The sequence below is a fragment of the Gadus macrocephalus genome, chromosome 13 (assembly GCF_031168955.1).
Source record: "Gadus macrocephalus chromosome 13, ASM3116895v1".
NCBI lineage: Eukaryota > Metazoa > Chordata > Actinopteri > Gadiformes > Gadidae > Gadus > Gadus macrocephalus.
This window is the reverse complement of record NC_082394.1, coordinates 18,102,803-18,130,577: the sequence shown is the minus strand read 5'-3', so window position 1 is coordinate 18,130,577 and position 27,775 is coordinate 18,102,803. Positions and strand designations below refer to the sequence as shown.

Sequence of the window (27,775 nt, the reverse complement as noted above, 5' to 3'; positions counted from 1 at the left end):
TCGTGTGCCAGCGTCGCTTCAAATCGTAATAATATTATTTTTACGGATCATCGGTATTTGAAGGATGACTGTCAAACAATTCGTCAGTAGAAGCTATACTCTTGCAAATATCTATCGAGACTTTTAAACCGAGCCAGGCGGTGATTGGGCGTCTAGCAGTCACGCGGTGGTGTGCGGTCGCCGTGCCCTGCCTCGAGCAGCACTGAGCTCCTCCGCCACAGCTCGAGCAGCGGTTCAGACTGGATCCTCCGCGCACAGCCTACAACAATCACTCACAATTGCAGGAGCCCCCTATTCTTCTTTTGGAAGATAATTCTTCACCATGGGCGACAAAAAGAGCCCTACCAGGTAACCGGCCGCATGACCCGGCGTGTTCGCTGTCGATTTGTGTTTGTTTTTCGTGAATTGGGTGCCGTGCGGGGCTTGCTATTCGGATGCTTTCTCGAGGAGTGTTTCTCCCTGCCTTTTTCAGTCCGTACGCCAGATCGGGCTAGAATAGTGCAGTCACTATGGCGGCTTCTCGCTTCGCTACAACCACTCACTTAAGAGACAAAGGGATTTTTTTTTTGTAGGACACGTCTGGCATCTTCGAACATGTTGAATCACGTCGCTCTGTCGGTGTCTAATGTCAACGTCGAAGAGACATTGTACGCGATTCATGTTATTAGCCTACGTGCTAAGCCTCGAGCTGAACATTTGTGCCTCGCTCGCCTGCGCGCTAGCCTAGCTCGCGATACGATCAAACGCGGTCGACTGAAGCTCGCTCTCCTCTTAAAAGCCCAGTGTGACGAGCGAGCTACAGTAGTGGGGACCCGAACCGAGCATTAGGGAAAACGTGCCTATGCCTTTTGTCATGCTTTGGGGAGTGGGACCTTGCAATTAATATTAGGCAGTGTCTATTTTTTGCTCGCTAGATCATCCTCTCTTCATGTCAAACCATGAAATTAAGCACTAACTTGACCTTTTTCTAATTGTCTATTCCCAAGGCCAAAAAGACAAGCAAAACCGAGTGCCGACGACGGCTTTTGGGACTGTAGCGTCTGCACCTTCAAGAACACCGCCGAGGCTTTCAAATGCAGCATCTGCGATGTGAGGAAGGGCACATCCACAAGGTAACGTAGCGTCTCGTTTTTCTCCTGGCTGGCTGCAGCATTGCATCGCAATTTATAGGAATGACAACTTTGATCGACAGGCTATTTGTCGTTGAGCAATGGGGTTATGGACTTGTTGATGGACCATCTGTCAAACCCCTGGCCATACGACCATGATGATTTTCACAGTCGTATCAATATACAACAAACGTTACAGCCTCGCCAGCCATAGAGGGGGGCTGGGATGGGGTGGGGTGTGGAGAAGGGCCCCTGCTTCCCGATGGCTGTACACGGCGTCAGTGCATCGACAAGCATATTGTTAAGGGGGGAGGTCGGTTTTTTTAATGGACCATCCCGAAAAGATGTAACCGAAACCCTACGCCTAGCCTACCTGTAGGATTTTAGTATTTCCCTACCTGTCATGTGGTTGACTCATATCAAACCGGACTACACCTGATGGATTGGGAATGACGGCAGGCATGTCTGCATGAGTTTCAATAGTGGAGATAGATTTTTCACGTTGGATTTGTAATCGGTGTTGTTTTTGCTATACTGGATGTTACAATTACAAAAGAGGGTTACCTGGTGTTTGAGAATAAATAAATGAGATATGATAATGTGTCAATTAATCAGCTCTTAATTTATGGTGTGTTTATTGATGTCTATCATATTTCCTTTAATTTGTCTCATTAGAATCATTCAACATTCTCAATGCTAGTTATTTCCCCGTCTTCTTTAAGTGGGGCATTTCCAAAATATATGACCTCATGTTAAAGAGAAGTGGCGAAGTGAGAAAGTTTGTGCATTGTGTGATGTGTCAGCAAAGGACCAAAAAAAACAACCACGCTTACAGGAACTCAAGTTTACTGTGTGTGTGTGTGTGTGTGTGTGTGTGTGTGTGTGTGTGTGTGTGTGTGTGTGTGTGTGTGTGTGTGTGTGTGTGTGTGTGTGTGTGTGTGTGTGTGTGTGTGTGTGTGTGTGTGTGTGTGTGTGTCAGGCAATGAGACGACTGAGTAATTTGTGGGTGTGTTGGCGGGTCCCCTATCTCTACTCTTCCAGTTGTGGTGTTTTACTATGAGTGTCTGGGCTAGCAACTCTGGAACCACAGATGGGTGGGGGAGGGAAGCGCTCCCCGGTACGCACCAGGTTTACTGAGAATGTGAAGGATTGGGCTCAATGTTTGTTTGGCTCCACCCCCTCTGGGCTGTGATCTTTTCCTAGCAGCGGAGTGTAGATTAAGCCCGGCGCAGATCATGCCGGCTTAAGCGCGACAGAGAGAGACGTCATAGCCTCGATATACCGGCCACGGCTCAGATGCCTCTATTTGGTAAATAGGACTCGCATGTGTTTGTGCGCAATATGAGCAAAGAGCGTGTCACACTTCCTCGTTTGGTCCAAATAGTTAACCTTTGATTGATGTCAATTGTTGGCTGTTGCATATGTGTACGTTATTCTAATGAGGACTAATTGGTCCTCTTCCCTTTCCTTTTTGATGCATTCCAGCTGATCATGGCGCAAGCAGCTTGCTCTCAGGTGTGTGTGTGTGTGTGTGTGTGTGTGTGTGTGTGTGTGTGTGTGTGTGTGTGTGTGTGTGTGTGTGTGTGTGTGTGTGTGTGTGTGTGTGTGTGTGTGTGTGTGTGTGTGTGTGTGTGTGTGTGTGTCATCTGAGGTGTTACCTTCAATTGGACTGTGTTCATGAGACCATTACAAACCCTACTCTTAATTACCCTGTAATGGCTGGAATTCCTGGTGGGTGACGATATGAAGATTCTTCACTCGACTTTGCACTCTGCTTCGCGGAGCCCTGCTTCTGCTGTGTTTGTCCAGAGCTAGTTGAACTTGTGTGTTGATCCTCGCCAAGTTTCCGTCTATAGTCTTTGGCACTCAGAGCAATGGTTGTGTAAAGCGTTTTCACGGCCGGCCTCTTGTGGTTGGTTATGACATATGTATGCCCCATGAAAGGCTCTTCATCTGTTGTAATAGTTGTCAGTTTTAACATGTAGCCTTTGTGCGTCAAACTTGCTATAATGTACACGTGTGCTTTGGCGCTCCGCTGGCAACTAGAGGGACCAGTGGCCGTCTGTCGTGTGTGTGTGGGTGATGGTGACAGTCCTAAGCTGAAGTCTATTGGCAGCACAGCAGTCAGTCCCGCCATCCCACTGGGAATCCAATAGGCTCCACTGTTGGAGAGCTGCAGGTACTCCCAGGAAACTCAGATAGACTTGGAGCCGATCATCGATGGCATGAAGATAATCCCTTTCTAAGTATTTCTGATCGTTGCTACATGGAAAGTATCCATGATTGAGAATAAATTATTTGTACACCCACAAAGTATGTACAGTAAGTAGTAGGGGTGCAACGGTACACAAAAGTCATGGTTCGGAATCGGTACATACCTCGGTTTTTAAGTCATGGTACGGTACGGTTCATAGTTGAGGGACATTTTTTTAAAAACTGCTTGTTTGTCAACAACGGAGAATGGCCATAGATCAGCAGCAATGAAAACACCAATAAACTATGGCATTTGCATTTCTGAATTCCCAGACAGGGGTTGTTGAAAGTGTCGTGAGCTGGGTTGGCACGGCTCGTTTTTTTTCCCACAGCAACAGTGATAGTAACACCTGGATGGTGCCTGGTCAAATGCGTGTGCTAGGGATGTGTATTTCTGGCAAAAATTCGATATTCGTTGAGAAGTATTCGAATAATATTCGAAAATCGCTCAATCAAGAACCCCTCACGCACGCACCTCGGATACACGCACACACAATGACACAGGGAGAGGCTTTTATGATTTGTGTGAAATCAATGTCTTTATTTCAACAACTGCGCCTTCAACATCAAAATTATTTCAACGTGGGCTTAGGCAGATAGACCTACATGCGACAAACGGATCGCTATTTATTTCTTTAATTATTTATTTATTTTACTGAACACAGCCTCCATGACGGTGAACTAGACACGTCAAAAATATAACTTCACACGGTGTTTCTTTTACAATTTATTTGTTACCAGCATTCGTAGTGTTGATCAGCAGAGAAATAGTCTGCCAAAGTCGTTGACGTTGCTTAGCAACCAAGGACGCTTTTCACCACCGGAAGTTGTGAAGGCCCATGTAAGTCAACGGAGCGTTCAACAGCATTGAGAAGAGCCGTGTAATAAATAACGATAGTCACATTATTCGATATTCTACGTGACTCAGACTATTTGACGATCGTTGCCCGCTATGTACGCCACATTTACGTACCGCGGTACACCTCTGTAACCGCTCCGAAGTGCCTGTACCGTGACGGTTCGGTACAATTACGGGTACCGTTACACCCCTAGTAAGTAGTATCAACCGCTTATCATACTTAAAGAGACCAAAGTCTATTAGATCTTCTAGTTTAACCCTAACCCACTTTGTAATAATTTAGAATGTTACGCCTTGCCACAGGGTTAGGTGCCTTGTGTGTTTATAAGTGTGAAAGTTAAAATATGGATTAAATTAGGCAAACTGTAATTGTTTGTCAAAATTGGGATACCAAAGCCTTAATAAGTTCATCCGCACACAAGCACAGCCCCCTCTCCCCAGGGCTGGCTAACGAACCTGATGACCCAGCCGGCGTTGGTGATGTAACGAGATACCAAAGTAAGCTAAATCTAGCCCGTGCCCCTCTTACTCTTAAACAACAGGGCACTATGCATTCTGCACCTGACCCCTCCTCCCCTCCTCAGCTAATCTACAAGTCAAAGTAGCTGCTGCAAGTGCTCCAGTCGCTCTTGTCGCTCTGCGCCCGTGACTTCTTTAGTAATTGGAGCAGAGTCTGTCTCCCCCCTCGCACACGGACAGGCACACCCAAGCCCGCACACACAGGGAACCACAGGCACACGCATGAAGACACTCTCACTGCATGCACGCACAAGCACACGCACCGAGAGAGAGCATTCAAATGTTTCTCTTTTTTGTGGCACCTGAACCCGATGGCTGTGCGAACGTGACACCACGTGGGTGGCTGTACGGCGACCGGTGGCTCGGCAGCGTTTTGTATTCACCTCAGGCAGCCTCCCCCCCAGGGCCTCGGGAAAAACCATTAGAAGCCCTCTAAAGTTGATTGATGGTAGGGATCACAGGAAGTGGAGGGGTACTACCATTCTTGAAAGCCGCGCGGTTATCTGTGCTGCTCTTTGGTGAACAGTTGCCTAGCATTTCAAGAGGTGTCCACCCACTCTACCGGAAAGGCTGAGCAAATAAACAGTCAGCCTCTCAAGCGGCCGGCATATTGTTGTCGTCTGATCAAAGGTGACTGCATTGTCGATTTGATATTTGGGTAATATGGATGTATGCTTACTTTTCTCGGAATTGAACAGGGAAATGGAAGCATTTGAGACATAGAAGACTATTTATACAGAAATGAGTTTGATAATGGAGACTTTCGTGCACATCAAAGACAGAGTGGTTTCGGGAACAGGTCATGAATCAAAGAATAACTTTACACATGAAGAATCATTTGTTTTTAAAAGTTATTACACATCTGTTTTGATATAGTTCCTCAGATATAGGCTGACTTTGACTTTAAGTGAGTATGGCTTTTCCTAAATTCTAGTAACATCTTGAGTGTTCAGTGCAGTCATTTCTACAACTAGGTTTGACCTTATGTGACTCTGTTGTAATTGTATTTTAATAAGATGTAGTAATGCGGTATTAAGTCAATGATTAGCAAAATCCTACTGCTTGCATTAGTTACATTTTTGCCAGGGATATATTTTGGATGCAATCTCCCTCATCTCTTCCAGCAATGTGTTCAGTGTAAATATTAGGACTAACGCAAAGGCTTACTTTAAGGGTTTGGATTCATGCCACGTTTTCCAAGAGATTTTCACAATATTTGTAATTAGAGCAAACGCAAAGAGACAGGTATTCAATGCATTGATTTGTTCCGATAGGGTTATTTATCTTTATATATATTCTGTTATTTACTGTAACCTATTTAATTTAAGTGATTTTAAGTTCCTTACAGCGAATACAGATACACACTATATGGTAAATGGTCTGCATTTATATAGCGCTTTATCTGTAACCAGTGGCCACCCAAAGCGCTTTACAATATTGCCACACAATCACCCATTCATACACACATTCATACACCGACAGCGGAGTCAGCCATGCAAGGCGACAGCCAGCTCGTCGGGAGCAGTTAGGGTTAGGTGCCTTGCTCAGGGACACCTCGACACACTCTAGGAGGAGCCGGGGATCGAACTAGCAACCTTGCGGTTACCAGCCAACCCGCTCTACCTCCTGAGCTAGTGCCGCCCCGCGTATGAGCTTTTTGGGGTTAGGATCTTGTGTTAAATGCATATATGCTGTATGCTTGCATGTCGCAATGTGAATAATCAGTAGCGTTTGCTTTCACTGAAGAGCCATTAAAACCCTGACACAAAGGATTCTGTATATCTGTCACTTTGCACAGGGAGTCACAGTAATACTGAGAATTGAGCCATAGAAACCCGTTGTAAATGTAATTCTAGAGTGGGACAAAATGGAAACAATAGAGCAATGTAGAGGGAGAGAGTTGAGAAGGGAGAGATAATGTTGGCTCCTCCTACGTTGGAGCGTGACGGCGACGGTGGGGAGCGATTCGCAGAAAACCTGAAGGGCAGATGAGGAAGAGGACAAAAAGTAAGCAATTATCGATGTAGAATCACTAACTGAAGGGCTGCTCGATTATGGGAAAAATCTAAATCACGATTATTTTGGTCAATATTGAAATCATGATTATTCAAAGGATTATTTTTGAGTTTGAAAACATGTTGTATTTATTCGGCATGAAATTTCGCCCTTTAAAAAATACACAAAATGGTCAAAAAGAAAATGTTCCAATCTAAAATAATGTAAAGATATGTATCCAGCTGTTCTGCCCTTTCTATAAATAAATAAAAATAACTCAATTATGTTCGTTTGACGCTAAAATCATATCGCGATCAAAATTTGATTAATCGCCCAGCCCTACTGAAGGGCAAGAAAAGCCCTCAGGAAAAATGAAGGTACGCGAGGACTGTGTGTGTGTGTGTGTTAGGGCTTTGACTTTTGCCCAAAAATCATATTCGAAGTTCGTTTGTTTATTAATATTAAATTAATATTCGAATATATTCGAATATTTATTAATATTTTGACCATTAAATGCCTTCAGTAAGACCTGGGCTGAATCCGAATACTTAGTACATACTATTTCTGTTCAGTGTCTACTACTTGACCGTACTACACTTGACAGTGTAGTACGGTCTACAGCTATGCGTAGAACGCCTCTGAACACCGCCGAAACTCCACCGGATGTTTGGAGATGACGTATCTCCCCTCAGATGCCGGCAAAATTACCTTGATAAGATACCTGTTTTCCGTCTTGTCATCGTTGCTATTAAATTAAAAATGTCTCTTTTTACTTAATTACTTACTTTACTTTTTTAATGTCTCTTTTTTTCGCCGCTTTCTACGACGTCTTTCTAAGCCGCTGTTGGTAGTGTCGGGTCAGCCATCTCTTCTTCGTTCGTTACCCGACTCCGGTTGCATTGTGGGATAGTGTAGTGACCTACCGTTGTATACTGTGGCGGTAGTACGCATTCTTTAACGTTTTCCGTACACAATGCGTACTGAGCATTCGGACGCGCTATATTTGTGGCGTACTACAAAATGCATACTATAAGTATGAGTATTCGGATTCAGCCCTGGATTGGGTTTTTTCGAGGTTTGTTTACCGCCGTTGCTATGGTTACCGGTCTTACGTGTTCCAACGGTTATAGGGTTTCTAATCAATCGCTGTCTAATCAATACTTAATTTACTGCCTCTTCCGTGGTCATTACAATATTATGAATAGACTGCGTCAGGTTCTCCGACGTCTCTCCCTCTTGGCCTGCCCATAACAGGTTCGAATATTAAGGGCTGCCTAATATTCGTTTGAATTTTGATTTATTTTTTGATATTCGAATTATATTAGAATTACGAAGTTCGAAGTCAAAGCCTGTGTGTGTGTGTGTGTGTGTGTGTGTGTGTGTGTGTGTGTGTGTGTGTGTGTGTGTGTGTGTGTGTGTGTGTGTGTGTGTGTGTGTGTGTGTGTGTGTGTGTGTGTGTGTGTGTGTGTGTGTGTGTGTGTGTGTGTGTGTGTGGGCCGCCTCCCCTGGCAGAGCGCGGTCCCACACCCTGCGGTACCGTTGACCTCCATTAATGCACACGATCAAGGCTCTACTGGACACAGTCTGCCCGTAGGCATCCATTAGCACCATGCCCCTTAAACCTCCAATCGGCTCCTGAGTGACGTGTATCTGAATCCACTGCACGTTGCTGTGGATCAAAGTGTCTGACAGATGACTCAAGATAATTACATTGTTGGTCTTTTTTGTGTGCCCTTTTGGATTGGGAAAGACCCGCTGTTTCTCACAAACTCATTGCGTTCCAAAGTCAGGTTGTGTACAAAATTACAGTTGAGGTTAAAAATGGCAGTGGGAACATGTTGGCTGGCCCTGTAACCCCTGAAAGCCAGGCTCCAAGCCCTCACCCCAAGTGCCTGTCAAATCGGCAACAGTGATTGTGAAAGGCTAAAGTCAACGGTAGAGTCTGAAAGATGCAGGAGCCATGGCAACATCCCTGTTGTTTTGTACCTGGGTAGCATCAGAGTTGTAACTGTAATTTTGGATGTTTTGTTATGTAGAAAAACCTCACTAATGGATACATCCTTCTGGCCATTTTGCCGGAAGACCATGAGGGGGGTTGGTGGGTGCCTGGAAGGAAAGGGGACATGCATGTTTACTGTTTTCAACTGATGTGACAGGCTGCCATATCGTTCAACAGCAAGTCAGTCTTCTGAAGGGCTTGTCTTTTATCATTGTCTAAAAAAAACTATCTACACCTCTGATTTTACTAGACTCAGTTTCCTTCCATAATGGGAGATCGGAAGGATATGCTGATACCCAATTAATTCAGTGATATCACTCTAAATCCTCTGGGATATTCTAATGCACTTGACTATTGAGTGCTACCTTTTTGGGTACAGTTGTTGCAAATATTTACCGTGTGTGTGTCCATTCACGTGACTATCTCAATCTTGTTATCTGGAGAACTCCCTAGCACTAACTATTTCGGCTCCAATGCTGTTGGGGCTGCTGTCGTACACACAGAAGACCCAGAGCCCCTTGCAGACCCCGCTGGAAGGGTCGTGGGCAAGATGTGGTGTTCAGGGTGAGGAGGGAAATGGGCTTCAGGTCCCAAGAGCATCTGGACCACCTTGAATTAACCTGAATCTTTCGGGTGATCTTATCACTAGTGGACGGCTTGGGTCCGTCCAGCGCACACCTAGCCTGAGAATTCATCTCCACATGCGTCTCGCATGCATCACGTCCTCGCTCTACATTCAAATAAATGCGTTCCTAACTTTTTGAACCGCAAATGGGTGGTCTAAAACCGGCATGCGGTCGGAATGCACTTCCGTCTGCCTACTCTGCCAGAAATTAAAAGTAGAAGATAAACAAACGTTTACGTCCATCTATTCCTTTGCAAACCAAATTGCCCAAGATGTTGACACAACCCTAATGTATCTCTGCAGTTGTAACGGCTCAGATATTGTTCAGACAAAAAAAACTTTGCAATGTGGGTAATTTGATTTACTTTAATAGGACGCAGTTGGCACCAAATTATTACATACTTTTGTGTGTGTGTGTGTGTGTGTGTGTGTGTGTGTGTGTGTGTGTGTGTGTGTGTGTGTGTGTGTGTGTGTGTGTGTGTGTGTGTGTGTGTGTGTGTGTGTGTGTGTGTGTGTGTGTGTGTGTGTCATAAAGGGATGTATTGGCAGGGGACTGAGCTAGGCGGTAGCCCCAGGCAGTTCCTCAGGTGCTTCTCTTGGGCTTCCATTTCCCCAGTGCTGTCTTAACCCCCTCCGAGCCTCAGACGGCTAGAGGTGACGAGTGGCTCCGTGTCACCCCCAGACACAGGTCAGAACCGCAGTGTACCCCTTCGGGAGGCGGTGGGCCGAACCAGAATCCCACTTCCTGTTTTAGCAGCAGTCTTGCTGCGCTCCGCTCCACCTCACGGTATTAGGAGGAGGAGGGGCGGAGGGCTGCTCAGAGACTGTGTGTGTGTGTGAGAGGAGTGTGTGTGAGAGGAGTGTGTGTGAGAGGAGTGTGCATAATGATCAAGGCGCGGCGTGGAGATGTTGACACAGATGAGTGCGTGCCCGTGTTGCGTTGCCCGCGGTAACACGGTGCATGGGAGTTGCTTTGATCAGCCGGGGGCTGCTTCGGGTCAGACGGGCGGGACGAGGGGGGTGGGAGGCTGCGTCATGGGACGTGTCCTCCGCCGGCTTCTCTCTGGCGTTAATGCACACGGGGATCAGAGGAGTCTCGGAGCCGGCACCGCCGACGTTTCCCAGCGTGTTTATCGGGAGAGGCTGTTCGTGTGAGTAAACGGGAGGGAGATGTTGGAACGTGTTTCGGCTAACCTCGCTGCTGACTTATGCCGCTTTTCCACCGCACATGTAGCTCGACTCGACACGACTCGACACGGTAGCAGCACGGGTCCTTTTCCACCGCAAATAGTACCTCCTGGACGTGGGCGGGGTCGGCTGCGCGAAAGGGCCGTGACGTATTTTTGTACGCGACGCAAACAACACCTACGCAACCCACACATGGACAGAACCCACATAACAACAATGGAGGACATCGATGCGATGGTATTCGTGTTCGTATTATTAGCTGGCATGTTGAAGAAGTTGAAGAAGTGGAATATGTTGGCTGCGGCGCTGCTATGGCTGTTACCAGCATGGTTGCCATGTCGCTCTCGTAACTTCGTCACACTCTCTGGCCAATCAGTGGCCGGCCGTCTGCCGACGTCACCTTTTAGCATCGGCTCAGCTCGCTTGGAACCTAGAGCGAGGCGGTACTAGAAAAAGCAGCCACTTCAGATACCATGTTTTCGCGGTGGAAACGCAAAAAATGCGAGCTGAGTCGAGTCGTGTCGAGCTGGTACCATGCAGTGGAAAAGCGGCATTAGTGTTTTTGATGTGTTTTTTGTCTCCCACTCTCTCTCTCTATCGAATGCTTTTTCTCCATCTGCTTGTGTCTGTGGTTGCATTACACCAATCAATGCATGTACTGTTTCCCTATGATAACAGAGAATGTGCTGCATACTGTTTTTCTTTTTCTTTATTAGCAGCCAATTTCACAAGCCGTTTCTTTTGTGGATTTTTGTTGAAGTATAATTGGATCAAACCACTTTTGCGAATGCAACATATTTTCTTTGCACAGGTTTGCTTTCTTAATCTGTGCTCGCTTAAGCGTGTAATGCAGACTTTGTTTACCAAGATGTCATGTTTTAACAGACTTCCACTTTATAGTATCACTTGCAAAACAATTTACACTTTCCTCTTATGTGCCTCCATATGCAGGAGAAGATAGAGGCTTGATTACTAACTGCAAAACCGTGTTGTTTTACAAAGCAGCATACTACTTCTATTACGCATGATTTCCACCGGGGACATAAGCGCCGCAGAACGGTTGCGCCGCGGTCACCGCTGCTGATCGCTGCCACTCTAATGAAACCATCCCCACCGGGCGCCCTGCAGAACGTCTCAGCAGCGTCCCAGGAGTGGCACGCCGCGTCGCAGCGTTATCATTCCGTAGCACTTGCCCCGAGCCGTTGCTGAACCGCGTCAATTTCCACAGAGCAGATCGAGCCGGGCAGGAAGTGAAAAAGTAAAAGCCATAGAGCATCCGGTCATTTTTCTAAATAAAACACAATACTCCGCTCATGTAGCCTATCACAACTTCACATCAGCATTACGTCATGACCGGTGGCACCAGGTCAGCAGTCAATCAATCAAAGGGTCTCAGAGGGTCGGCAACATGGACGACGAGAGACTGATTGTCGAAGTGGAGCAACATAGAATAAATAATGAAATAAATCCTCCTTTTTATAAGGAAAATGTCAGAAAGGACAAAGCCTGGCATTTAATTGCAGTAGTTTTGGGAGTGTAAGGTGAGTACATTAGGTTTAGGTTATCGCGTGATCTCGCATGAATACGGCTGGCTCGCAAGGCAGCGCTATGCTGCCGTTGCGCGCCCGGTGGGGATTGACGCAGGGCAGAGTTCGTAGCCGTTCCGCGGTACGTACGTCCCCGTGGAAATCAGGCGTCAGCACGGTGCGATGCCTTGGTTTATCAATTGGGTTTCTAATAGTCCGATTCCGTCACAGCACCAGTACCGCTCTCGCTCTGTGGTGTTTACATGGCCACTTATATCATCCCACTTGTGACTTAAGCAGACTATAATCAGCTCCATGTTAATGCACTCTGTCTCTCTGTCAATGTCTCTCTTTGTCCATGTCTCTCTATCCGTCTATCTCTCTCCCTCTCCCTCTCTGCGGCTCAGCTGTCTGCCGCTGCATTCACTCAGCTTGGCAGGAAATAATTGCTTGTCCTCCAAACAGCACTTCAATAAAAGAGCCGTGTTAATGAGGGCTTTCCTGCGCCTCCTCCCGCTTTGTCTCTCTCCCTCTCTCCCTCCCTGGCACTTTGTCTCTCTCACTCTCGGTCTCTTGCTCGTTTCTCCCTGCTCTCCGATCACTCTTCCTCTCTCCCTGTCTCTCTCTTGCTTGCTGCTTCTCGTTCTCTCAAGCTAGCATACTCGGCTTCTCTTCCTCTTTCTCTCTCTTGCTCCAATGGTCTCTCTCCCTTTTTATTCTCCTTGCTCACTCAGTCTTTAGTACCCTCTCGCTGTTTCCTAAACTATGCTTGCTCATGTTTGACCTGTCTCTCAGCTGTGTGTCTCACCTCCTCTGAAGCCCCTTTATAAAGGACTAGCATTAGGCCAGTGGCTAACGGCTGCTCCACTGCAGGCAGGTAGTTCAGCGCAGAGAGGAGGCAGTGTTTTCCCACCCAGGGGTTATTCACGGTGGGTGTGCCTGGCCAACTGGGGCTGCCGCCTACTGTGTGTGTGCTGTGGGGGGGGCTTTAAGGTGTAATGGCGGTTATTTCGGCACCTTTCCACTTTCCGTTAAGTGGGCGAGCCAAGGAGGGGCCTGTCAATCAGGTCCAATTGTGGTGTGAAGAGGAATGTAATAGTCTGTTTGCCCTCACGGTGGGGTGCCGTGGGGTAACAGCAGGCAGCCTCTAAGAACGTTTTGGTGCAGAGAGCATAGGAGGCGGGAGGAGGTTCATCGGCTGGATGCCTGTGCTTGCTCTTTGACCCACTCCCTGCATGGGATACATATTAAGTAGGGCACATTATGACTGGTAGAATACACTCCTATACAAACACACACACGGTTATTGTTTCTAGGGCTGCCACACAGCCCAAACACGGTGTCAGGAAATCGTTTTTTTAATGTGTAAATATGTAGTTATTTACTCTTTCCTTGAATGAGTTGTCGTCAAGGCTCTTGGTGTTCCATCTAAGACTGGCATTCAGGTACAAATTTGAGGCATGAACCAGGTATCTCTTTCGAATGATCACTGTGACTAGTTACTCATTCACCATCTCAAAGTCCAGTTATTCGTCTGCCTTGGAATCAAGATTGCATTTGATTGCTTTGGACGTTGGAGTCCGATTGCATGGGAGTGGTGTTTTAATCCCCATACCATTGGTGCCGTTGCTCTACTCTGTTCACAGCCACCTGGCCAGGTGATCGTTCACAGCCCCACAGTGGAGTCATTATTCATGTACCCAGTGGGAGAGACACCTTTATGTCTAATGGAAGCTGAGGGCCCTCGGCCCTCCTGGGTGCACCTGTGGGGAGGACGTGATGTCGCCAAGGGCCCTGGTGAATAAGTGATGGGCCAAAGAGGACGGACGGGACTATCATGCCAGCTACAACTCATGGCCGGCGTGCAGCTGGCACTGAATCACTGCTTAACTACCTGGGCCGCCCGCGTCGCGCCGCTCCCTGACACAAATCTCTCCATCTTTGGCCAGGGTCCCTGCTCTGGCGACGAGCAGGAAGGGGCGTGCTGCCTGTTAGCATCTTCGCCTGCCAAGCAGAATGATTTCTGATACAGTCGGGAGTCCGACGTCATCCGCGCTTAAAGACCTGTTCACGCATGTTCCGCCTTCCTGCCACGCCTAACGTATGATGGTCGCAGCAGCTTCTATTTTTGTGTGTGTGGCATGCTGTTGTGGTTCATAGATCTGTTAAAATGTGGCAGACGTGTGAAAGTCTGCCACTTTCGATGCATACAGCTCATGGGAGCATTTGGCGCAGGATTAAGGAGATGTATAGGGCTCATTGGCAGCTGCCAATCACAGAGTGACTTTGGGGTCTCCTGGCGTTATGTGTTTGACGATGTAAACATGAGTTCTCCTCTCTCAGGTAAACATCCCTTCAGTTTCCTAGAATGCAGCCCCAGTGAACACTTCAGAGGAGGCCATGATTGGTTGCCAACTGTCAAGCTGTGCGATAGATATCTCCCCATTTTTGAGGCGTTTTCTTTTGTAGCCTTCTTGGAAAAATTAACACAAAATGGGCGCTGGGCACCAATTCAATATTATCGTTTGTTTTCTTTGATTGCTTTTGTATGGTCATTGGTCATGAATGATTATGATAGACTTATCTATGATGCCCAGTGTATTGTCTAATTTAATTTGAATAAGACGAGATGCCTTGGTTTTCCCCATAGGCTATGCAATGACCCTCAGTCAGATTGTTTAGAACGGTAATTTGTGTTCATAAGCACAGTGAAATGTATAGATTGTGTAGATTTCCCTGGGATCACAGTGTCGTGCAGTGGCCCTGTGAAGGGCCTCTCCACTGGTCCTGGCCGACGGCTCTGACACACAGCCCTCTGCTACGGGGACGGGCTGGGACGCTGGCCCCAGAGGTGACGGCTGTCTCTGCTGCTCGCCTGCTGGAGGGCTTCTCAACATGCACCACAGCTGGCCTATTAATTTCAGCGTGGCGCTAACTTCATAACATGATGATCCATTATGAGCCCATTGATCAGCATGTGATCGGCAGCCCCTCCCCCCCCCTCGGGCCCCCTCTCCCGCACGCTCTGAAGGAGAGGCACTGGGGCTAATGGGCTCGGACAGGCTTGATGGAGCAAGGTGTGTGTGTGTGTGTGTGTGTGTGTGTGTGTGTGTGTGTGTGTGTGTGTGTGTGTGTGTGTGTGTGTGTGTGTGTGTGTGTGTGTGTGTGTGTGTGTGTGTGTGTGTGTGTGTGTGTGTGTGTGTGCAAACGGGGGAGGAGAGGTTAAATGTTAGAAAAATACCACATGGTAACGTGAGTAATTGAGATTGACAAGCTTCTATGAGGAAATGGATTGAAGGGGTTGTGGTTGTAACTATTTCAGTAAAAAAGAAGAAATTCCAGGGTCTGGAAATGTAAAACCACACCAGGGATTTCTTATCTCTTCTGAAAAAAAGAAATAGTTTCTGCTTTCCACTCTCACACAAATGCACACGGGCGCTCACACAGACGTTGACTTGTTGATCCAACATAGCGTGTGGGTGCCATTTTAAAGCATCGATTTTATTTCTCGTATAGATCATTTGAATGAGGAACATTTTTGGGATAACGGCCTCTGAATACATCCACACAAAATTGTAACTGTTAACAGTGCTTTTCCTTTTAAAGAAAAAGCACCTATTTGTATAGAAAAGCATCTTAATAGAATACAACATTCCAAAGTCCAACAAACGAAACAATCTCCCAATTTGAAGGCGCAGCCATGGCATCCACAAGGCTCTCTGCATTGATCCTCGTTAAGATGCGGGAGCACGCCTTTCCCTTGTTGTAACAGTTTGTTTGTCCTAGACCCCTTCCCTCCTGTGGCAATGCCAACACTTTGTATTCATGAGTTGGGCTTGATGCTCCAGAGGTAGCACTTGTTTGTCTGCTCCGCCTAATGTCCTGAACCAGACAAACCTTCACACACAGAGGTTTCCCTAACTCCCGAGGCCTCGTCTGACCAGAGGACCCTCGCTGGCCAGCAAACGTGTGAAGTGCCGAGTCCCCTCCCTACACCGCCAGTAAAGCATGAGTCCTCCCCCTTGTAGGGAATCAAGATAAGCTAGCCTAAGGTGTGTGTGTGTGTGTGTGTGTGTGTGTGTGTGTGTGTGTGTGTGTGTGTGTGTGTACTAGGGGTGTAACGATACATCGATGTAGATCGATAGATCGATACATCGATTGATTGGCGAACGATCCAACTGCATCGATGCAACGGCCAAACATCGATGCATATCGCAGTATTACACCATTTTATTATTATATATCTCCTTTCGCGGGTGTTTGTGAAACTATTTCTGCGCAAAGCGCCAAGCCGCTCGTATCCATTCACCGGTTAAACGAGGCAACAGCGAGCACGTGTGTGAGCGCGAGGATGTCTAGTTTCGGTTTGTGTTGCCAGATTGGGCATATGTCCCGTTTTTCCAGCCTAACGTGATTAAAAGTAGCCAAATCGGGCTGAAAAATGTGCCCAATCTGGCAACACGGACGGCTTATCTTAACAGCCAAGATGATTCCGAGGGATGTTTTGTTTTTAGAAGAAAACTATCCACACAGATAGGTTGGGAATGGTCTACGTTCAAAATGAAAGATCATTACAGGCTCTTTAATTTAAGCCATAAAAAACCTTTGGCACTTAAATGCAATTATGTGGCACTTTATTATTTGTATTAAAAAAAAAAATAATTGTTTTAAATATCCGGAAGAGCAAAGAAATAAAATGATGAAATTATAATTAAGTTGATGTGTGTTGATGTGATTGTAAGAGGTTGTGTTAAATGGGCATATGATATCGTCTCATATCGATCGCATGCCCCTGAATCGAAATCGTATCGCGGCAGACTTTTGATATCGGCAAATATCGTATCGTCGTCCAATGAATCGATATAATATCGTATCGTGATGAAACCAGAGATTTACACGTGTGAGAATGCTTGTGGTTTGGTCTGCTGGACGTGCCGGACTAGTCCTGGCCTGTGATTGTGTATTTGCTGGCTGCAGCGGTCCTCTCTTGTCCTGGCTGCCATCTTGGTTCCAACGCTTGCAATAAGAACCAAGGTGGAGGCGAGGCATTGCTCTGTGTGGGCCGCTTGACTGTAACGACGGGCCAGTTGGTGGTGGGTTGCCAGGCTTAATTAGCTTTATTAACTTGTTTATTAGCGTGGTAAGTGTGATGTTGGAGTGGAAGTACAGAACGATATTGGATTTACATGATGTTTGCACCGAATTTAAATGTTGTTGTATTACATAACTTGCCTCCATTAATTAATCATGAATTAATATAAGTGAATGTAGTAATGAGCATAAACAAACAATTAACGAGCATGAAATCTTAAAGGGAAAGCTCAATCTCGTCTCCCTTCAACATAATTTCCTAGTTTCGGTCATGCCAATGACTCATATGGCACCACACTTTGTCGAAAAATTTGTGTAAACTGGTACCGCGATGCATTGGTCACATGATTAACCACATTTACGACATGAAAGCCTGAAATGGAGTCCAAATGAATCATACAAATGAGCCAAACGTTTGCAATACAGGACATCTGGAGGAACCTAGAAGCATTCTCGCAGAAACCAGGGACTAAATTATTATTTTTATATTCACTTTATTTGTTTTTTGTTCACTTAGACATGTAGTAAATCCCATAGCTTCTTATTACATGTATAGTGGTGAACTATACTCCTAGAAGTACAATTATCGCTATCTGTAGCAAGTATTGATCATCCCTCTGGATAGCATTCGGAGCTTCAAGTCAATGTTTAGTTGCAGGACCTTAATAAAGGTTCCTTTTCATCACATCCCGTTTTGCAGTTTTAATTGATTCGTCAAACTTCCTCAGCGATTATCTACTTATCAAACAAGTCTTCAAAACACAGATTTTTTTCAAGAATGAATACAGTTATCATAATCCGCCACATTCACAAACTGCTATGCGCTCCATTATTTTACAGTTGAATTACAGATCAAACTTGATGAAAGCATGTATTCACTGGCTATATGAGGTTGGGGGTTGAATCCATCTGTCCTTTTTTCACTGCCACAACTATTATTGGAAAAGGCAGCATATGCACGTTATAATGGATAGTGGATGCAATTTTGTTGGTCCGATATTTCTCCCTATTTTGTGTTTAATCGTTATGTGCCCGTATGCCTGACCTTCACGGGTCTTAAGACCGCCGTGGAAACGGCAGTCAACAGAGGGCTGGAGGAATCCTTGATCCCTGGAGAGGTTGTTCCTGGGACTCAAAGCTCTGGGTCATTTTGGTGGAAACGTGGCTTTTGTCTGCATTGTCACTGGAGCCGTCATGGGTCGAAATGCATTAACCCCTACCTGCTCATAATAGCGTGCTTCAAAAAGAACTGAGTCACTGTGGATAAGTGTCTGCTAAATGACTAAATATAGTAGACGGAGCACAACAAAGAATTGCAAATTGGCATCTACCACGCGTCAGCCAGGTTGTCTGGGGCAGCGCTGAAACGTCTGCTGGGTTTTTGAGGTGGAGTGTAGCTAGCTGCTATGGAAACGTGGCAGAAGTGCATGTTGAGCAGGAAGGCGAAAAAGAGATCCAGACACAAGCGGCCACTGGAGCTGTGTGTTGTGATAACACAAGGTGTGTGTGTGTGTGTCCCTCCATGCGCAGCGGTGGGAGCCGGTGCCCGTCAGCGGGCCGGCTGTCCCCGTGTCCTCGCCGGTGACAAATGGGGTCAAACACGGCGGTAATCAGATTAGCGGGCCTAAGTGACACGCTGCAAATGTCCCACCTTGTGATCCCCTTTATTTATTTTATTCCAGCCATGAGCTAATGAGATTAGTGCCCTCCATCCCCCCTCCTCCGTCAGAGCTGTGGCCCAAAGGTGCATTAGTCCTTCCAGTAGCGGCAGTTCTCTTTCCGCTCTGCCTATAGGTTGTGTGTATCTCTGTACTCACAAGTGCGCGTGTGTGCACATTCACGCGTGTAGGTTTGTGCGCTCATGCCTGTGTGTGTGTGTGTGTGTGTGGAATCAGCCTCCACCAACCGGCTAATCCCCCCCCCCCCCCCCGGTTTCCCCATCACAGGAAACCCAGGATCAACTCTCAGCTGGTGGCCCAGCAGGTGGCGCAGCAGTACCCCATGCCCCCGCCGGCCAAGAAGGAGCGACGGGAGCGCAGCGACCGCTCGGACAAGGACCGCCCCGACGGGGACGGGGAGCGGGCCGACGGCGAGGGCCCCGGCGAGGGCCCCGGCGACATGGAGGGCCAGCACCCGGGAGCGGAGGGCCGACCCTACGGCGAGGGCCGCCCGGAGGCTGAGCGCCCGGAGCGGGTAGTCCCCAGGCCCGAGGCCGAGACCCCCGAGAAGGACACGGACAAGGAGAAGGAGACGGGCAAAGACAAGGAGAAGGAGACGGGCAAAGACAAGGACAAGGAGACGGGCAAAGACAAGGACAAGGAGAAGGAGAAGGGCAAGGAGAAGGGAGACAAGGACAAGGAGAGTCCGCCCGCCATCAAGGACAAGCCGGACCGGGAGAAGGACATCAGCCTGGCCGTCACCAAGAAGCCCGGCAGCAAAAAGAACAGGTCAGTGTCAAGCCCCCCACCCTCCCCCCCCTGTTTAATGTGCTGGGGGCATAGGGGAAAATCGAGTCATGTGAAAAAATTGTATTTTTACTATGATGTATTTGCCAATATTCATTTTGCATCTGCTATTTTCTGTTCTGTTCGACCACATTCTTCAAAAAAATGGTTCCCATCCCCCCACTTTGGTTACCGAACAATGCTGGTCCCTACTCCAGCCCATTCAGATGTTTATTCCACGTGAAGCGTGTGACTCATGTAGGGCCCGACCGATATTGATTTTTGAGTGCCGATGCCGATTATTTTCAGAGAAAAATTACGATTACGATTTAATCGGTCGATTTAAAAAAACAAACAAACATATAAAACGTAGTTTTTGATACCTTAAATATACTTTAAACACTTTTGACGAATATGTGAATTGAATGCAGAACATTTGAGTGTTTTAGAATACATTTACAGTCAAAAATGAGTGTAATGTAAAATGTAAAATAAATAAATAACTCCCAATGTGCTGCGCTCGTGAGCAGTGACTAACACGTGCGTGCTGAGCAGTATGGTCTCACCGTTAGAGTCTACAGTATAACAAATTAACATGGCCTGGGACCTAAAGAAAAACAGGCACAACATGCTCAAACAACGCGTCTTGTGTACATTGGTGAGGTGAGCGCGCAGCTGCCTGAGCGAGCGTGCTTTCATGTTGTACGGTAAAATTCAATCTCCTCTTTTTTACTCCAGCTAAAGTTGTTAGTTAGCAAGGCGAGTAGGAGCGCAATCTGCAGGATACTAATCGCAATAACATTTATAAAAAAAAAAACGTTAAAAAAAAAACTGTAATCGGCGTCTTTTTGGCCGATGCCGATTATTTTCAAAAAGGCTATAATCGGCCGATTAAATCGGCAGGCCGATAAATCGGTCGGGCCCTAGACTCATGTGCACTTCTCTGTAAGCCCAACGCTTGAGTTATAGCCTGCGTGACGTGTGACCTCAACAACCGCTTGACTCGAGTCCACATACAGGATGTGTTTTTCAGACTTGAAAAGTGTAGTGTAGATTTGAATGACGACAGACGACGATCGACTCCGGCTGGCCGCCTAAGTGTAATGTCACTAAATGCCACTCTTCAGTCTAACACGAGATCCGACACGTGGAGTCTTTGGCATACGTCATGCCTGGGTCGCATTGCTTCCATCTCAGCAAGACTAGTATTGGTGTCATAATACTGGTATTTGGTCTGGTGTTTGACTCTTCCTTGTTTATTTAAAAGCAGAAATTTAACGTGGTGAGTGTCTTGTTTAGGGACCAACCTCAGTGGATTGTACACGGCTACAGACTCTTCCATAAGGGGTTGAGATATGCCTATGGAACATCCAAAGAAGTCCAAAGCCAATAGAACATGAACATTTCGGTTCATAATTATTAATATTTTGGAGCACACCCCAAAAAATATTTTAGTCTTTAGTGCGAATGTATTGGGTCGTATGATTTTCTTCTTCTCTTCTTTTTTTGCTGGCTTTGCACATGACTCAAGTGTGCTTTGGACGTAAACATGTAAAACATTACTCATCTTTCCTGACACGCCCATGTGCTTCAGGCACATGGGCGTGTGCTTTGGGCTGAACCAAAACATGTCACATTTCAGAACTCACTGAAGTTCGAGAAACGGGTCCTTAACAAAATGTCAGCCTGCCTCCTGATTGTGAAAGCAGCTCTATCCGACTCGGTTGTGAACTACTGTTTTAACTTTCATATCAACTTTATTTTCTTTCTTTTTTTATTCATCCTGCAGACCCAAGACAGACCACCAGAGCCCACCCAGCGACAAACACAGCATACAGTCTGGGAAGTCTGCAACCAAGACCAACAAGACCAAGACAAGCTCCCACATCTCCAGGTACGGCCATGCAGTTAAATCCCTTGCAGATCAAAGAGACCATGCCTGGCTTTAAAAGCACGATCCACCTCACCTTTTTTCGTCTTGGATAAATAAAAAGTCCTGCGCCGGCAGAGCGGCCAGCAGCCGCGGCTGGTGCTAAACCCTTTGGTGATGATTCACTCGTGGTCCTTTACACTCCACACACACCTACGCTCACTTTGAAGCCTCAATCTCTGACTGGTGGTGTGTCACCGGCTGAGAGGAGCCGTTAGGCCCTGCCTCCCCTGCAGAGAGTCTTCCTGCTCGCAAGACGCCCATAACTAGAGAACACCTTAAGGCATGTATATACCGGGACCCCGTAGTGTCATTTCACCATTGGTCGGACAGGTAAACCTATTATTCACTTTCTCTGGTCGTTTAAGTTTGGTCATGGAACACTTATTTTGAAGCTGTTCAAATTTAGATTGTATACTTTTGAATGTCCTCAGCCACAGTTGTAAGTCACTTTGTATTTATTTATTTATTTATTTATTTATTGCTCCACCTAATCGCCCTCCGACTTGCGACCCTATTAAAGGTCCCATGGCCTGCTACTTTATGGGTGCTTTTATACAGGCGTTAGTGGGCCCCTAATACAGTACTTGAAGACGTTCAAGAAATTCAGCCTTGTTGCAGAATTACAGCCACTACGAGCCAGTCCCACAATGAGCTCTCAACAAACGTGCCGTTTTTAGAACGTGCCCGCATCTAAAACCTGCCGTTTTTAGATGCGGGTCAAGGTGGAGGGTGGGGGTGTGGCCCTGAGCAGCTTGCGGTCAGGGTACCATGAGCTCTGTTTACAATGGATGTATCGCAATGGCGAAGCGCACCCAGCCTTTAGCCATGTTCTGTAAATATCTAGAACACTCCGGGTGCTCCAGCGGGAGTCCTGGAGCTCTATATCGAAATAATATAATATTATGCATAGATATTTACATCATATCATATATATTACCACGGCCAAAAGCTGTGTGCGCCTCCAGATGACTGCATCGGGTTGTCCGACGTCTCGGGTTCATCCACTTCAACATCAACTTACGGTGGTGGTCCCTCGGCAGCGGGGCTCCGGCGGGAGACAATCGTGGGCAACGATCCCTTAACTCCTCCATGTCGCAGTTGATGTCCTTCAGGGAGTCAAAGCCAAAGTTCCTTTCCCCCAATTCCTTCTCAACCGTGGCTGAGATAACCCCCACTACGAGTCTCGTTGTGGAAATACCAGAGACGTCAGAGAACCCGACGTGTTATGTGCCGTAACACCAACAGCAGAACAGTTATCCAAATAACAAAGCAGTGTACAACACTTTCATTACAGTGTGTGTACTCACTCACTCACTCACTCACTCACTCACTCACTCACTCACTCACTCACTCACTCACTCACTCACGTGGCACTTGCACGGTCGTAGCTCATTGGCGGGCCGAATTCTCTTGCAGAGAAAGGGGAGGTAACTTGGCCCCTTATGACGACATATAGGGCCGAGAGCGTCTGAGCTTTCATTTTTCCAAGGTGGAGCAGGATACATAGTGCTCATTTTACACCTAGTGTCATTTCTAACCACAGTGGGACCATAAGCAGGCTGGGGGAACGCGTAGTAATGTTAGAAAACCTCATAAAGCTTCAGCTTCAGCTGTGTAATAAACCAATATAATATACCCAGAATGCGTGACGGTGTTCCTCCATCTCCACCCGCCCCAGGCCCAAGCTGAAGAACGTGGACCGGAGCACCGCCCAGCAGCTGGCCATCACCGTGGGCAACGTGACGGTCATCATCACAGACTTTAAGGAGAAGACGCGCTCGTCCTCCACGTCCTCGTCCACCGTCACGTCGTCCAGCGCCGCCTCCGAACACCTGCACCAGAGCTCCGGCTCCGAATGCATGGACAAGGGCTCGTCCCGCGCCTCCACCCCCAAGGGGGACCTCTCCGTGGGGCACGACGAGTCATTCTAAAGGTGGGGGGGGACGCTCCACCTTTAGAACGGACAGAGGGCGGCACCGGAGGGGTGGTCCCGACTCCCCGACGTCCTCTATCCACTTTGACCGTCGACTACCCCTCCCCTCTCCTCCACCTCCCACACCTCCCCTCCACTTTGGATCCCTAGAGCCCCCCCCCCCCCCCCCCCCCCCTGGGGTGGACTGACGGGAACCCGCCGGATGGAGATGTTACCATGGCGACAATGGAGAAGCCATCAGCCTGCTCTGAAGTGAGCGAGTGGATTTCAACCCTCCCACCCCCCCCGTGAGCCGAGTCGTCCCAGGGCGAGCCCCTCCCTCCCCCCCCCCCCGTGGTAGCATCCAGACGCTTGTATGTATTATTTTTTATCCGTACGTGGATGTGAGGCCAATTCGACTCTTTTTCGTCTTTATTTCATTTTGTAAAGAAGAATTCTCCACTGTGCACAATAACCATCATTAATAACTTTTAATATCATGATATCCCTTATTTATTACCTGTTGCACCTGTATACTATTTTATTTTCTATTTAGGTTTTTGTCGTTGAAGCTTTGCTGTGTAGTTCTGCCAATCGATAGCTCCCCCCTCCCCCTCAGTGTTTTCTTTTTTTCTTTTTGTTTAAAGATGTACAATCCTCGATAATCTGTCACATACGCACACACACACACACGCACTCGGACAGACACACTCACACACCCCACTGGTGCTAGATACACTGTGAAGCGTTTTTTCTTTATCTCCAGACCTGGGCTCAGGGTCCGACCACGCAGGACCCCCTTCTACTCTCTCCATACCTCTCCCTCGACCACGGCTGACCTTTGACCCTGGCTGTTACCTCCGGGCAGGCACACGCAGGGATATTTATAGTTCAACCTTGAGTCAGATGGCTCAACACCAGTTCAACGACCCCGTTTAAAGATTTTAGTTTTGAGCTACTTAATCTGGGGTTCTTTCGCTAAGGGAGTACTCCTCTCCTCCTCTTCCTCTTCCTCTTCCTCGCCCTTTTCCCTCCTCCCACACCTAGCGTGGGCTAGTATGTACGTGGGGGTTAACACTACAGGCTGTTGACGGGCTCTGCATTCCATGGATACTCAGAGTGAGCTGTGAAGGCCCGGCCTTGGCCTTTCTGAAAGCCCGGCTCCCTCCTGGTGGTGCGAGTGTGTAAGGGGAAGGCGGATGCGGGCCGGTCCCCGCTGGTACAGCCCTGCTCTAGACCTGCGATGAGCCTCTTGTTCTCGAGGTGTTGTAGGGTTGCAGCTGTAACGCACATCCATGGCTGCAGTGGTCAGCATAGAGCCGCCCCCCACTCTGACACCTGCGAGTAGGCCTGCTTTTTAACTTTCTTCTCAAGAGCAAAGAACTGATAGCCAATGAGGTTTTGTTAATTTGCTTATCATCCTTATTGATTTTTATTTAAGACTCCATTATGTGATTTGAAGGCCATACGTTCGACTCCATAGACGCGCGGCGCTCTTTGAATCGATCGAAGCGAGACGTATTGATTAAGGGTTTTATGATCTCCTTCTCGATGCTAGACCAACATTTCCTTTTAAACTGTATGAAATTGTAAAAAGAATAAATGTGTATATGATATCTTAGTTTTATTTATTGAAGGACCAAAGGAATTTCACGATGAACTAATGCATAGACGGATGAATCAGTAAACAGTTTGAGATGCAATTATCAGATGTGTGCAACGGATACGCAGTTTAAAATAAAGTTTAATATAATCCACGCAAACTGTGTTCTTATTGTTCACTCCCCCCTCTGCGTCAGAGCTAGCCAGCGAGTGGACAAGCACTACCAGAACACAGCCCATCCCCCTCCCGCTCTCTCTTTCTCTTTTGCTCTCCCTCATCTCACCCTCGAACCCATTGCCACAGCCAGCATAAGACCCTAAAACCATGACGCCCCCTCTCCCTCTTAAAGTGGCCCAGCTGCCCTTTCAGACAAACTGCTGGTAGGGTTAAAGCAGACACCGGCTCCCCCAGAGTCGCCCCTTTCGCTCCCTCATGCCCCTCTCTGGTGCTTGACATTGTGCATGTGAGCGGAACAAGTAGTGGCGGTGGTGATCATAAGCGTGTCTGTGTAAGCAATGGTTTTTACGTGCTATGTTGTTAATTGATTTACGTTCTATTTACCTATGGTCAATATGTAATTATGTATGTTTTGTTGCATACTAGGATACAGCAGGCTTTCTGAGCCATGAGTTCAGTGGAAACCTTGTACACACTGGGACACACGGGCTCAGAATGTGAGGGAATATATTTGTCCAATTTGTTTTGCGTTACCCTGCTTTGTATTGCAATCCTATTTAAAATGGGCCAGAGAAGCCATCTTTTCACCTGCCTTATCTGCAACCGCGTTCACCTGACTGTCCGAGAAGGGTTTGTTTTGTTAAATTATTGACAAATGGCCATTTGCGGAGTATATACGAAAACTGCAAATGTTGTAAATAGAATTTAAAATGGTCGAAAAGGTCCAACACTATGAAAAACGGCGACGAAGCTAAACAGTCTTGTTTGTTTCCCCCTCCCCGATAACCCTCCCTTTTTCCTTCCGCGCAAGCAGTTCTGTTCTTGTGTGCGACCAGTAACCTTAATTTACTGTGTAAAGATGGTTACATTTTTTAGCTTTCTTTGTCAGAGACCCAAATATACGATGCTCGTTTACTGACTGTATAACCTTGACCGTGAATTTCCAATTAAGTGTACTATATGGACTCTTCTCACTTTCCTCCTATAACAATGTCTTGTACAATGCTTTAAACAGTTATTGCTTGGTAAAAAAAAAATATGAATTAAAAATGTACATTGAGGGACAGTATAATAATCCATTCTTTGTTTAATCCTGTTTTGGTTCCTGTTTTGTTCTGTTTTCGCTGTAACTTTCTAGATGATAATGTGTCATTGTTTCCCCTTGTTGACATGGTCACATTATGTTTGGGAACATGTGGGAATGTATGAATCCTTTTCAGCTCATCACTGCTCCTGGTCAGGCTTATGATGTTGAATTACTACACGTTTCCTTTTGGCATGTGCACGAAGTTGCGCTTCTAGGCTAATCTTTATCATTTCCCCCCCAACCCCTGCCCCCATTTCCGCTTCAAATAGAAATGTCTATTTATGAATTTTGCTTGTAGTTTTTCACAAATAAAATTGTTAAAGTTATCTACTTTTGGAAGTCCTCTGTCCTTTCTTCGTCACGTTATGTAGCTGAACACTAGTTTGAGACGAGGGGGTCCTAGCTTAACTCCTAAGTCTTGCCATTGCCAGGGTTCAGTGTTGTGGGGACCATCAATACTAAGAATGTGTGTTGTATCGTAAGACAATTTGGACTTATGTCTCCCACTGCATGGCATATATATATATATGTATATATATCTTGATTCAATTGCAAAGGGTACAATACCATTATTTTTTATTTTATTTTTTTATTTTTTTATTTAAAGGGGTAGTTCGGAATTTTGGACATAGGGACTGATTCCCAAGTGAGCATTGGTATTCTATATCACTGGAGACAGTTTTCAACACATTTCATTCAGTCCTTCTAGTTGCAGAGTTCGCTCGTGCTAGGCTAGCGCACGGCAACGGGCAATGCTAGCCTGCTATTAAAAACAGTCTTACCCACTCCACAGTACACCCGAGGTAAATCAATTATAACGCCAGACTATAGATTTAAATGTCTGTGATAGAATGTTAGAAATAAAACTAACCTTGCATCGCATGAATCATCGAGGGACTACTTTCTCAGCAGAAGCGGAATTTTACTATGCGCTGGTTAGGTTTGTAACCGAATCACAACAGAAGAACGTAAACAGAGAAGCGTGGGACAGAAGCGCAATTGAACGACTAGGCAACATGATGGTTCAGTGTGCTTTTAGAAATTGTAGAAATAAACGGTACAGATGGGCACCACAAAGTTTCCACCAATTTCCAGTGCCAGATCCAGAAAGGACTCAACTGTGGCTTGTTGCTGCTGGCTTGGACATCAAAACACCGGCTCGTACATGTACGATTCGTTGGATACAACAAATTCCTCATAATCGTCTTCAAAAGCAGATGCATCGCTAACTCCTCCAAACGTGGGCATATCTTGTTAATTGAATACGCTTATAGAATTCCTTCGTTCACTGTAGGCTACTCTGCGTTTGTAGCAATGACAGCGGCAGGTAACCTAGGTATCAGTCCGCCGCTGCCGTAGCCTACGTACAGGAATATAAACACTGCTGCTGAGACCCCGCAATTCCCTCAAAATGCAATGCAATGCAAGGTTGGTTTTATTTCTAACATTATTCTA

General features: G+C 46.7%; 1 protein-coding gene across 2 annotated transcripts; it reads left to right on the top strand.

The window, feature by feature from the left end:
- On the top strand, positions 1–26,646 carry rybpb (RING1 and YY1 binding protein b). 2 transcript variants are annotated; one of them, XM_060068614.1, is made up of 6 exons: positions 1–348; positions 987–1,112; positions 19,111–19,439; positions 19,488–19,611; positions 21,398–21,502; positions 23,220–26,646. In XM_060068614.1, exons 1-6 carry the CDS (start codon positions 323–325, stop codon positions 23,470–23,472), a joined length of 963 nt encoding a protein of 320 aa, XP_059924597.1. In that variant the 5' UTR covers positions 1–322; the 3' UTR covers positions 23,473–26,646. The 2 variants fall into 2 exon arrangements, with proteins under 2 accessions (XP_059924597.1, XP_059924596.1); XM_060068613.1 differs by having other exon boundaries at positions 2–348; positions 19,111–19,611.
- Positions 26,647–27,775: the final 1,129 nt, after the last annotated feature.